Below are 13,006 nucleotides of genomic sequence, written 5' to 3'. Positions count from 1 at the left end.
AGCCTCTCATCCGTTGGGGTCCCTTGGTCATCAGTAGTTATATCATCTACCACGACGATGTCAGTCTCAATCTCGTCACACTCTTTCTCGGCATCTTTTCCATCGGCGTCTCTTTCCTCTTCCTTCTCAATATCCTCCTCATTAGCATTTTCTTCCTCCTCTTTCTCCTTCTCAACAACTTGCTCATCAACACTCTCACCTTCCTTCTTAGCCTCCTTGTCATCAATTGCTTCACCTTCTTCACCTACGCTGCCCTCACTACCCTTCCCACCATCCACAGTCTCCTCTACACCATGTTCCTCAGTTTCTTCCACATCCCCAGTTTCTTCTTGATTCACTTCCTTTTCTCCATCATTCTCCCCACCATCTATACCCTCCTCCTTTTCCCTTTCGTCCCCTGACCCAGCGGCCTCTACATCCGGTGTTTCTTCTTGCTCACCTAGACTACCCCCTCCCTCCTCTCTTTCTGATTCCTCTGTATCCATCCTATCACCCTCCTCTTCTCCAGTTTCTTCTTCATTTACAGAGGGTTCGGCATGGGGCTCAGTTTCTGTTTGAGGAATAGTGTGTGGGGGGTTCATCTCTTGGGTTAGGGTTTCGGGTAAAATTTGGGGGGGTGTGTGGGTAAGGCTTGTGCAGTGGGTGTTTCGATTAAGGTTTTGGGCCTTGGTGGAATTGTAAGTGGGGTTAGGGCAGGAATTACCTCTTCTTGTTTCCGGCATGCCTCCGACATCTGGGCAAAGAATTTGCTCGCCTTCGGCCCCTTTCCGTACTTCCTCATGAATTCTTGTATGATTTCCTCGGGATCCGGTTCTGCTTCGTCGGATTTCGCCTCGGCGGGGTTGTCTTGTCCGATGTCTGGCTGTGGTTGCACTTCGGTCGGTATGGGCTGCGGTGGAACTTCTGGCGGAGTGGGATTTTCTTCTGGTGGCGGCGTGGGTGTTTTCTCGGCCGCGGGAGTCGAACTCGTCGCCTCCGTCACCTTCTTTTTGGTCTTTTCTTTCGGCGGGTTCTTCCCGCGGGCTGAGCGCGCCATCGGATTTCTCTGCATCTTTGTTTACGACGGTGGTTAACGGCGGTGGTTATCGGCGGTGGCTAACGGCGGTGGTTTTGATGGTTCTCGGATCTGCAGAGAGAGAAAAAACAAGTTTGGGAATTAGGAGTTGTGAGAGAATAATTTTAGGTGAGGGAAGTTAATTAGTTTTTAGGGAAGTTATTTTAGGAAAAAGAAAATAAAAGGAAAATAAAAGAAATAAAAGGAAAAGAAAAGAAAATAAAATAAAAATAGAAAAGGAATATCATGATTGGCTGCAGGCGAACGGTCGCGTCTCTGACGCAAGCAACCGTACGCCTCGCCAGCTTTTTGAATTTCAAAATTCAAACTTCCCCCTGATTTTTCTCACTTCCCTCTGACCGGGTAATCTTAAACACTTAGTAAAAAGAACGAAATTTGCTGAACGTCTGGGTCAAAGAGATGAGCCTTTCACACTTGTGCATTTCCACAGACGATCAGAATTTTCAAAAATCTTTTTGGGTTTTAGAAGTATATATATATTTTTTTTGTATTTTCATAAAAAAAACTTATTCATGTTATTTACACCTAAATGTTTAAATATTCTTGGGAATTAACTGGTCCAGTCAGCTGATCGAAAATTTTACCCTATCTACCTGACCCAGTAATTCCCGAAGAATATTTAAACATGGCTTACTAGGCAATAGTGGAAGGTGTGTGGAGTGGAATTTCTTCCACTTCACACAACTCCGAGCTATCCCTAAACACTTTCACTCTATGACCATTAACAAGGAAAGGAACATAGTTAGCATTGACTCCCTGAATTTCCACTGCTCCATGCGCTCGAATGCCAACGATTGTGTAAGGCCCTATCCACTTGGACTTCAGCTTTCCAGGCATGAGCTTGAGCTTTGACTGAAAAAGGAGTACTTTCTGCCCGACCTGCAGCTCCTTGACCCGAAGGTTTTTGTCGTGCCAGAGTTTGGTCCTCTCCTTATACCACATGGCCGAATCATATGACTCCAGCCTCAATTCCTCTAGCTCCTGCAGTTGCATCTTCCTCTCTTCCTCACAGGCATGAGCCTTCATATTCATTTCCTTGACTGCCCAATACGCTTTGTGTTCTATCTCCACGGGCAGGTGGCACATTTTTCCAAATACCAATCTGTAGGGTGACATTCCTATTGGTGTCTTGTAAGCGGTTCTATAGGCCCAGAGAGCATCACCCAGACGCTTGCTCCAGTCCTTCCTTGAGGTATTCACCGTCTTCTCTAGGATGCCCTTGATCTCTCGATTTGAGATTTCAGCCTGCCCATTTGACTGGGGATGATACGGAGTAGATAACCGATGGTGGACTCCATATTTTCTCATCAGTGCTTCAATTGTCCTATTACAGAAGTGAGTCCCTTGGTCTGAGATGATCGCTCGGGGCACGCCATATCGGTTGAATATATTGGCCTTTAGAAACTTTGAAACTTCCTTTGCGTCGCTTGAACTTGTAGCCTTGGCCTCTATCCATTTAGACACGTAATCCACAGCAACCAATATATACGTATTTCCATATGAAGATGGAAATGGGCCCATGAAGTCCATGCCCCAAACATCAAAGATCTCGCAGACTATTATCGGAGTCTGTGGCATCTCATCTCTCATAGAAATCCCTCCGGTCAGTTGGCACCTATTACAATTCTGGCAGAACTCATAAGCATCCCTATTCAGCGAAGGCCAGTAGAAACCGCTATCCAGAACTTTCCTTGCCGTTTTCCTTGGGCCGAAGTGGCCACCACACGCTAGTGCATGGCAATGGTTTAGTACGTCTCTTTGCTCCCACTCTGGAATACACCTTCTTATCACTTGATCTGAACCCATCTTCCAGAGGTATGGGTCATCCCAAAAGTAGTACTTGGATTCACTTTTAATTTTCATCCTCTGGGCCCTAGTGATTTCTTGTGCGGCAGGTAGTTCTCCAGTAACTAAATAATTTGCCAGGTCCGCGAACCAAGGCTCGTCATTCGGCTTGCCTTTCCGTTTCTCTGACTCCTCGGGCCCAGTTAATGCTAACACTGCTACCCATCTAATCGGTCTAGCGGATCCCCCTAAGTAATACAAGTGCTCTTCTGGAAAAGCATCGGGTACGGCTTCCTCATCTTCTCCTTGGGTAATCCTGCTTAAATGGTCAGCCACTCTATTCTCGGTCCCTCTCTTATCTCTGACTTCCCAGTCGAACTCTTGCAATAGCAACACCCATCTGATTAGCCTTGGCTTGGATTCCTTCTTGGCTAGGAGATATTTAATGGTTGCATGGTCGGTGAACACTATTGCCCTCGACCCCAGTAGATATGGTCGGAATTTCAAATGAGTACACCACATCCAACATCTCCTTCTCGGTGGTGTCATAGTTCTTCTGGGCCTGGTTGAGCGTCTTTGAGGCATAAAATATGACATAACTTTTTCCTTCGATCCTCTGGCCCAACACCGCTCCTATTGCAAAGTCACTTGCGTCGCACATTACCTCGAAGGGGTAATCCCAGTTGGGTGAGCGGATTATCGGAGCTGTGACCAGACGATCCTTGAGTAGCTGGAAGGCTTTTTTACACTTATCATCAAACTCAAACTCCACATCATTCTGGAGAAGTCTTGTCAGGGGCTGGGCGATTTTTGCGAAGTCTTTAATGAACCTTCGGTAGAACCCTGCATGCCCCAAGAATCCTCGAATTTCCTTCTGATTCGTTGGGTGTGGAAGCTTAGAGATCACCTCCACTTTTGCTTGATCTACCTCGATGCCCCTCTCAGATACAACATGTCCCAGCACTATCCCTTCTTTGACCATAAAGTGGCATTTCTCATAGTTCAGCACCAAGTTCTTCTTCCTGCATCTCTCCAAAACAATATCTAGGTGCCCCAGGCAAGTCTCGAAAGAATCTCCATATACGGTGAAGTCATCCATAAAAATTTCTATGCAATCCTCCAGTAGATCCGAGAAAATGCTCATCATGCATCGCTGAAATGTCCCAGGTGCGTTGCACAGACCAAAAGGCATTCTCCGGTAGGCGTATGTTCCAAAGGGGCAGGTAAATGTGGTCTTCTCCTGATCCTCCGGATTGACATAGATTTGGAAGTATCCACTGTAGCCATCTAGAAAGCAGAAGTATTGCTTTTCCGCCAACCTTTCCAATATTTGGTTGATGAAGGGTAGCGGGAAATGATCCTTGCGTGTTGCCGCATTGAGTTTCCTGTAGTCTATGCACATTCTCCACCCCGTGACTAACCTTGTGGGCACAAGCTCGTTGCGGTCATTCTTGACTACTTGTATTCCTGATTTCTTCGGCACCATGTGGACAGGACTCACCCACTCACTATCGGGAATGGAGTATATGATTCCCAGGGCCAGCAGCTTCAATACTTCCTTTAAGACTTTCTCTCTTATGTTGGGGTTGAGTTTCCTCTGGAGATCCCGGTGTGCCTTGGCTCCTTCTTCCAAACGGATATGGTGCATACATAGATCGGGGCTGATCCCCACTAGGTCAGATAGAGTCCACCCTATTGCTTTCTGGTTCCTCCCCAGCACTTCTAATAGCTTGACTTCCTGCTCCTGGGTCAGAAGGCTGTTGATTATGACAGGCAGAGATTTGCCTTCGCCTAAGTAGGCATACTTCAGACCCGGAGGAAGGTTTTTCAACTCTTTCTTTGGAGGGGGTACTTCAGGTGGCAACGGATTGTTCTCCATACCTTTCTTGACCAGCTCGTCCAACTCTGGCAACTTTTCCAAACTGGCCAGTTGGACTGATCCCTTGGACCCAGGGGCGGGGCTCCTACCTCGCCACAGAAGTCCATTATTGCCTTTGTGATTTCTTCATCAGATAGCCCTTGTTTAATAACTGCTTCACACCATCCTGCAACTTCTTTCCTCATGGATTCAGTCATCTCCGAGGTATCAGCCTGTTCCTGCAATAGTTCGGTCTCAAGAAACTCCTGGACCAGGGGGTTAATGACATCAACAAAATGGAGGTTTTCCACGTCAAGTGGTTTCCTCATAGCTTCATCAATGCTAAAAGTGAATTTCTCCCCATTGTAATCTAAACAAATGGTGCCATCAAAAACATCAATTATAGTCTTAGCGGTCCTCAAAAATGGTCTTCCTAAAAGAACGCCACTAGACTCAGCAGTTTCGTTGTCACTCATCTTTATCACATGGAAATCAGCAGGGTATAGAAAATCATGAACTTTAACTATCACGTTTTCTAACACTCCCTCAGGGCTAATGCATGATCTATCAGCTAACTGGATCACCACTTTCGTATCAGTCATTCTTGCTCCTACCAGTTTTTTATATATGGAAAGCGGTAACACATTAATAGACACACCTAGATCACACATAGCATGCTCGACTCTGACACCTCCTATAGTGATAGGTAAGGTAAACATACCTGGGTCAGTTTGCTTCGACGACATTATCCTCTTTTGAATTACTGCAGATACATTCTCTCCGATCACAATCTTTCCATCGGATTTTGCCTTGCCCGCAATGAACTCCTTAATGAATTTGCTGAACGGGGGCAGCTTCATAGCCTCCAGGAACGGGAGATTGATCTCCAGCTTTCCAAAGATCTCCATGAAATCCACGGGGTTGTCCTTTTTCTTCTTGGCATCCCCTCGGTAGGGAAAAGGTTTAATCCTCTTTGTTGCGTTGGTCGGATCTTCCTTAGAGGGCTCTTCCGCCTCTCCTTTCTCTTTTTCAGTTTCTACCTCAGGCTCCGGGTCTAAGAAAAATGGGTCAGCCATCCGAGGTAACGATCCTCCCAAATCACCGGCTTGGATATCATCCTCTGCTCTGACTTCTTCTTTTTGTTGGACCGGGTGGATAACATCCTCGCTCATCGGCACTGACATTCTCATCATTTACCTTCAGCTTGGGTCCTTCATATGCTTTCCCGGATCTCAGGGTAACCTGGCTGATATTTGCCCTTTCTGGTGGCTTTACTGAGGCTGGAATCCTCCCTTCATTCCCTCGCATGTCGCTCAGGGACGTCGCGATCTGAGATAATTGCTTTGACATCAGATCCATCGCGGCTTTGTGTTCCTGCTGAGCATCCTGGAGCTTGTGGACCACGTCATTATTTGCCAGTAAGTTGTTCTGCATGTGCTGCTGAGAACTCACTAGGTCATGGACCATATCATCCAGATTCCTCTGGGTCCTGGAGTTCGGTTGACTGCCACTTGGTCCTTGACCATGATTTGGTCCACCCCCTTGATGCGGACGAAAGTTTCCTTGACCTCCTTGGTTATTGTTGTACTGATTCCCTGGTCCCTGATAGTTGTTGTTCCTCTGGTGTGGGGGTACATATGAGCTTCCCTGGTTATTTTGATTCCTATTGTTCCAGCTGGGTTGATTTCCTTGACCTCCTTGACTCCAATTACCTTGTCCTCCTTAATTCCAGTTGTCCTGTCCCTCTTGATTTCTTCCAGGCCAGTTGGATTGGTTCCCTTGGTTTCCCTCTGAGTTAGTAATCTGGAGTGGAGGATTTTGATTCCCATCGGACCACCGGAAGCATGGATTGTCCCTCCATGGAATGTCTTTAATTTTCCACTGGTTCCAATTACTGCCCTGATTATTTTGGTTCCAATTTTCCACGGCATTTACATGGGCTGGGCAATCCATCCCTCCTGGAGATCTGCAATAATTGTAACCATCCTCTGGACCCAGTGCTTGTTTATCTTTTTCTGTTGGACCCGGTGAGTCGTTTTTCCCAAGGGCGGCTAGAATAGTCTTTTCCAGCTGCTCCATTCTAACATCCATCCTTGCATCTACTTGGGCATCCATTCTTTCTTCACTTTGCACTGTTACTACATCTGCACTTCCGCTCCTTAGGATGGTACGAGGTGAATCGTATGCCTTTTTTGCATCAATTAATCTTCCTAATATCTCTCGGGCCTCGTCCACCTTCCTCTTGGTGAAATTTCCTCCACTAGCGGTATTCATCAGGTCTTTGGACTCAGGTTTTGCCCCTTCATAGAATAGATAGTAGGTTTCGGCTTCCATCATCCTGTGGTTTGGGCAAGCATCGAGCAGCCCCTTAAATCTGGACCAGTATTGACTCAACGATTCATCATATTCTTGCTTGCATTCCTGGATCTCCTTCTTAAGAGCATTCGTTTTGTTAGAAGGGAAGAAGTAATCCAGGAACTCCAACTTGAAATCCTTCCACGTATTGATTGAGTCGGGCGGCAGCCTTAACAACCACGTGTTAGCCTCTCCCTTTAGCGCAAACGGGATCGCGCGTAGTCGGTAATCCTCCTTTGTTGCATCGTTGGGCCTCTTATGAATACTGCAAAGCTTACTGAATTCGTTGAGGAATTCATATGGACACTCATTCCTCCGACCCGAGAAAGTGGGGAGATTACCCAGCACATTAGTTTTGATGTCGATCGCCCTCTGGCGTTGATTAGAGACGATAGCCTGGGCGGGCTTGCGATCCAAATAGCTAGTGAGCGAGCCAATCTCCGGGTCATCGTCGCCTGCGTTGGCCATATCTTCAACGCTTTCCTCCTCTGTTTCTGAGGTTGACTTTGGTTCCTTCTTAACTGACGAAGTTGACTCCTCGTCGCTCTCCGAACTCAGGTGAACTGGATCCCCTGTTGTAAGCCCCGATCTGGTGGTAACTGGGAATATCGCTTCCTTGACCCATCAACTAGTCTGGGCGCTTCTCCAACCAGGTGAGTTGTTCCAGTGTCCGAACCGGTAGCTCCTGTTCATAAACCGAAAAAAGAAACAAAAGAAAACATAGTAAATAAACTATTTACACCAAACCATTCGCAAACACAGAAATAACACCATGCATTACCCGGCAACGGCGCCATTTTGACAGGTCCTAGAAGTGCAGTGCAGGTGCGGTGTTAATTCACTCGATCTAACAGGTCCAGAGGATTCGACTAGACTTCAGAGGCTAGAAGATCATGAAACTATCAGAAAGGGGTCGTTGGGTGCACTCTATTCCTTCAAAAACCTCAACCCACTATACTACAACTTAGCACAGGGAAGTAAAGGATCGATCACACAAGGACGAAGGTGTTACGAAACTGCATTTGAGGATGTTTTGGGAAAAGGGGTTGGCTGCTGCCACGCAATTTTGTGGGTCGAGAACTTAAAACTACTGGGTCTGAGAGATAAGAAAAACTTTACTCTACCTACTGGGTCTAATAGATAAGAAGAACTTTACTCTACCTACTGGGTCTAAGAACTGAGAGCGTACGGAACATACATGACTTAGAGATATTTTAAAGTTCTAAGACAACTGGAGTAAACTTAACTAGACAGACTTTCCTAATTTGGACAGACAAGCATAAAGCGAAAAGTAAAGACAAATTTCCTTAAACTACCAGGGTCTGGAAAAGCATGCGAGAAAAGTAAAAAGACAAGCAGATCGTACTGCGAACAGGGTCTAGGGGACATGCAGAAAAAGCAAAGTACATGCTGAAAAGTACTGACATAAAGCAGATCTGGTTCTAACTACCAACAACTTCATCTTCTTCGGGAATCAAACGAGAATAGCAGATAAAAGAGAGTTTTAAACACCATGAAAACAGAGCAAACTTTAGATCTAGACTTAAAACGAGAAATTAAAGCCTAAACTAACAGATCTACGCTACTGGACCTAAGGAATGCAGAAACAGAAAGTAAACAGCCATGATCATGCACAACATAAACAGCAAACACCAAATACGCGAAACTCCAACTCAAAAACACCAAGATTCAATAAATCCAAACATCTCCATAGCAAATCCCCAGCCTCCATCAACAAACCAACATATTTCAGCTCCAAACATCCAATAATAAAAAAGAACGAAAGCTAAAAGCAAGAGATAAACATAAACTCAGCGATATCCAACCAAAAGCAAACATAAACTTCCATAATAACTCGAAATAAGTCTGAATCTAGTAGATCAAAGTCAGAAACTAGAGTTGCGAACTTAAAAACCACAAAGTGCTAAACGAAAGCAAGTAAGATTGTTTCTTCGCCTTCACAAGGCGGTGTTACACAGCAAAATAACGATGATGATGAGAACCACGGTGGCCAGAATCCTCCATGTCCAAGTGCGCAGCAGACGAAATGAGAAATTTGAAGTGTGGAACTAAAGCATCGAACGAAAGCTAGAGCTAGGAAAGTGTAGAAGTGGCTGTAAGTGTCTCTCTTGTTCTTCAAGGTTGAGCTCCTTATATATGTGAGGCTCTGATCCCTAGGGTATCTCTCTGGTGATTTGACGCTCTTGCCATTGAGTAAGAATCTTTAAAATAATCTGCTCTCGCTCCATTCTGCTCCTGTCATCAACTTTTGATTCTCCCAGGTCCGAACGACGACTTCGATTTTTACTTCAATTCCATCTCTTTTGCATCTGCCAGGTCGGGTAACGGCAACTCCTAGGTCCGGCAGATTTACTACGCACCTGAACTCATAAACGCACATTAGCGCCCCAAATGCACAGAATTTCAACCCTAAACCGATGCATGAAACGAGCCTTATTAGAGCTTGTCCGGGAAGGTTCGAAACATGGAAGCCTATTATTGGAAAAATGGAGAAGAGGTTATCCCTTTGGAAAGCAAAGTGTCTTTCAAAGGCAGGGAGACTAGTCCTCATTAAGTCAGTCCTCAATAATCTCCCCACCTACTATCTCAGTTTGTTTCGTATGCCGAAAAAGTTGGCTAGGTGTATTATACAGGTGCAGAGATGTTTCTTTTGGGGTAAGAATATCAGGGAAAAAGGTGGAAAGTTGATAGCTTGGGACGTCATCCAAAGGCCAATAGATACAGGGGGATTGGGTGTTGGAGACATACAGACCAGGCATGCAGCCTTGCTCTTTAAATGGTGGTGGCGTTTAGCTGACCATCAAAAATCACTGTGGAAGGAAATCATCAAATCAAACCATAACCTCAACCGCGTCGAAGATTTTCAACTATTGAATAAGAGAAGTTCTTCAAGCATCTGGAGAAAAATTATTGATTTCAATTTTTTCAACAAAGAAATCCAAGAGGTGGCTTGCGAAGGAATCTAGATGAGAGTAGGCAATGGAAATCGAACAAGGTTTTGGTTAGATCACTGGACGGGAGACCAGAGCTTGAAAGACACATTTCCTAGACTTTATGTTGTGTCTAACCAGAAGAACTGATACATTGATGATATGGGAGTTTGGGAGAATGGATCTTGGAGTTGGAACTTCAAATGGCGAAAGAATTTGTTTGCATGGGAAGTGGATTTGGTTGAGCAACTTTCTTTGTTAACAGTACCTCTTTAAGAGAGAATAGGAGGGATGTGAGAGTGTGGTCTTTCGACAGCTCAAACTCTTTTTCTGTTTCTAACTTTTACTTGCAGGCCACACATGCTCAAAATGAAGAAACTCCTATTGGCACTCAGGGACAGTTAGCTTGGAGAAATGTCGCACCACATAAGCCAACTCCAAGTGTGGTTTATTCTCCAAAGAAGACTCAACACTAAAGATAGGTTGGTCAAAATTGGAGTTCTTGGAGTCGATGAGGATCGATATGCCTTATGCAAGGAGGAACCTGAATCTGTTGAGCACATCATCTTCTGCTGCAGATTTTCTAGCAGCCTTTGGTACTATTGTCGTCGTCAATGGAACCTCTCCACATGCCTTCCCAAAGATCCAAATTCTTTCCTCCTCTCTTGGATGGGTGGCCCATTCCGAAATCTTGAAAAGAGGATACGTATCGCCCTCTTTTATGTGACTGCATAGTTGATTTGGTATCTTAGAAACAGAACCGTTTTCCAAGCTTGTGTACACAATTTGGAGATCAAGAAGAAACTTATCTTCTGGCGCTTAGGTGCTTGGATAACAGGTTGGTGTACCAACTTTCCATTCTCTCCGGGGCAAATGCATGATGAGTTAAGTTGCATTAGAGAGTGGGCGAGAGATATGAAGACACAAAGAGTCAGAAAGTCCGAACTTGAGAGACCGGGATTATGAGTTGGAACCAGGTATCTAGCTCTGCGGATGTTTTTGTTGCTCTTGTTTTGCTTTTTGTACGTGTTGTTGTTTATGGGGCTCTTTTGGTTGTGGGTTCTTTTTAGTTTTTCGGTTGCTTGGGCGGGTGTGTTGGTTTTTTGGCCGTTGATGTGTTTTGTTTTGATGGTCTGTCGGGTAGACTATTGTTGTTTGACGCTTCTTTAGTTTGAAAGTTTTGTACTCTGGTCTTGCTTGCTCGCCGTTTTTGGCTTGAGCCTTTTTAATTTATCAAAAAAACATAATCAAGTTACAACGACGTACGTTTTACAAAAACCACTGGATATGGTGATAGTGCCATTAGATATAACATAAATACAATTAGAGCAGTGATAAATGTACATTATTCTCAACTTTTTTGTAGTGATTATTGCTTAGTTCCATTGCGGAACATGTGCAAATGCTTATGCATTGGCTGAATATCTCAAGTTTGAAACTAAATTGGAAGTTGTAGCCATATGCGGTTGAATTTTGTGGGATGTTTAAACCTTTAATGGAATTTTCATTATCTATTACTCCCTCCGTCCCGCTTTAAAAGTCCCGGTTGATCAATTTCGGACGTCCCGCTTTAGAAGTCCCGGTTGGGATAAACTAATAAAAAATGCATACAAATTAAGTAAAAAGTATTAAAAGTGGGTCCCAACATCAACTACAACATATATTTATTGCAAATTTAATTAAAAGTGGGTCTCAACATCCACTACAATATTTATTTATTACACACTCAAACACTTTCTTAAAACATGTGTCCGACTCAACCGGAACTCCTAAAGAGGGACGGATGGAGTAATTTTTTGCTAAATTTTGGCTAAAATTGAGGGCAAATTTTTCCTAATAGTATTTGATTGCAATAAGAATACCTACCCAAAATTTTGCTAATATTTGTTTGCAATAAGAATATAGACCCAAAATTTTGAGTTGTACTTCGTGTGTTGAACTCAACTTAGCTTCCTCACTAGACATTGGACGAAAACAGAAATCGAAGTTATAGTTGAGGATAATAATGTCAAGCCTCACTATAGAACCTACCAAAATACCAAAAAAATAACTTCTTTTTTTCTGTCGAAGTTCTGATTCTTTTCCATTTTCTCATTTTCTTGTCACCACTCTATCAAACAGGCCCGTATCAAGTGTCTCGATCATTGTTGCAGATATGTCGTGGTCGTGGATACCAGAAGATTGTTAAGTAATATATACTAATGTCAGTTTTAAAGCATCTGTCTACACTAACCATACACATAGATGTAATGTACCTAAAGGAATGAAGTCTTCATATATGAAGTATGGACGATGCTTAAGTGAGCAGGGTTTAATCATTGCTTTGGAGTGCAGGGTTCAATAATTGCCTTGGCCCAAATTTCACCATCAAGCAGCTTAAGTGATACCAAGATTACCATCTCCAGTATCGGGCAGAACCTATAAGCAACTTGCAAGGCAAAGGCAAATGCATAAGTTGTACTAGTCTAAACTCTGAGGTATTTTAAAATGTATTATATAATGAAGTGAAAAACTTACATGACTTATCTTGCATTTATCACAGCCATCCTCAAGACAAGGGCCGAAATCCAGAGAATTAATTGCACGACAACCATTGAGGAAAAGGGTAAATAATGACTTGGAGTAGAATTCTATTATTTGCGTGCCCTCCTTGTTGGAATATAAAAGATATATGTTGGAAAAGTAATTTAGTTTGGAGGAAATATTTGAGAGGTCAATGAGTGGAATATGTGGTAAATGATTTAGGAGAGGTTGGTTATGTGGGAAAGCAAATGAACACTTTTATTCTCGAACTTTCTCAACTTGTACAAAATGTTACAACTTACCCATATTTATAGGCATCCACTTCCTATTCTAGAATCATCTACTTAATACTTTTATATTCTAAATATCTAGATATTTATCTATAAAAATTTAGATATTTCTTAAATAATATCTATAATCTAGACCATTCTCCTAAAATATCTAGATCTTCTACTACTC

The 13,006-nt window shown here is 43.6% G+C and overlaps 2 protein-coding genes and 1 long non-coding RNA gene across 3 annotated transcripts; all 3 read right to left on the bottom strand.

The window, feature by feature from the left end:
• Positions 1–589: 589 nt before the first annotated feature.
• Positions 590–1,051, bottom strand: LOC125195087 (cell surface glycoprotein 1-like). The gene has a single exon (XM_048093286.1). The coding sequence runs from the start codon at positions 1,049–1,051 to the stop codon at positions 590–592; it is 462 nt and encodes a 153-aa protein (XP_047949243.1).
• A 4,780-nt stretch (positions 1,052–5,831) lies between these two features.
• LOC125195085 lies at positions 5,832–7,541 on the bottom strand. The gene is made up of 3 exons (XM_048093285.1): positions 6,654–7,541; positions 6,431–6,508; positions 5,832–6,365 (listed from the first exon to the last, which is right to left on the bottom strand). The coding sequence occupies exons 1-3, from the start codon at positions 7,539–7,541 to the stop codon at positions 5,832–5,834; spliced, it is 1,500 nt and encodes a 499-aa protein (XP_047949242.1).
• Positions 7,542–11,928: 4,387 nt separating this feature from the next.
• On the bottom strand, positions 11,929–12,802 carry LOC125191708. The gene is made up of 2 exons (XR_007171209.1): positions 12,542–12,802; positions 11,929–12,452 (listed from the first exon to the last, which is right to left on the bottom strand). It is a non-coding gene; the product is annotated as an uncharacterized LOC125191708 (long non-coding RNA).
• Between the last annotated feature and the right edge of the window lie 204 nt (positions 12,803–13,006).

The sequence above is a fragment of the Salvia hispanica genome, chromosome 6 (assembly GCF_023119035.1).
Source record: "Salvia hispanica cultivar TCC Black 2014 chromosome 6, UniMelb_Shisp_WGS_1.0, whole genome shotgun sequence".
Taxonomy (NCBI): Eukaryota; Viridiplantae; Streptophyta; class Magnoliopsida; order Lamiales; family Lamiaceae; genus Salvia; species Salvia hispanica.
This window is presented reverse-complemented; position numbering and strand designations above follow the sequence as displayed.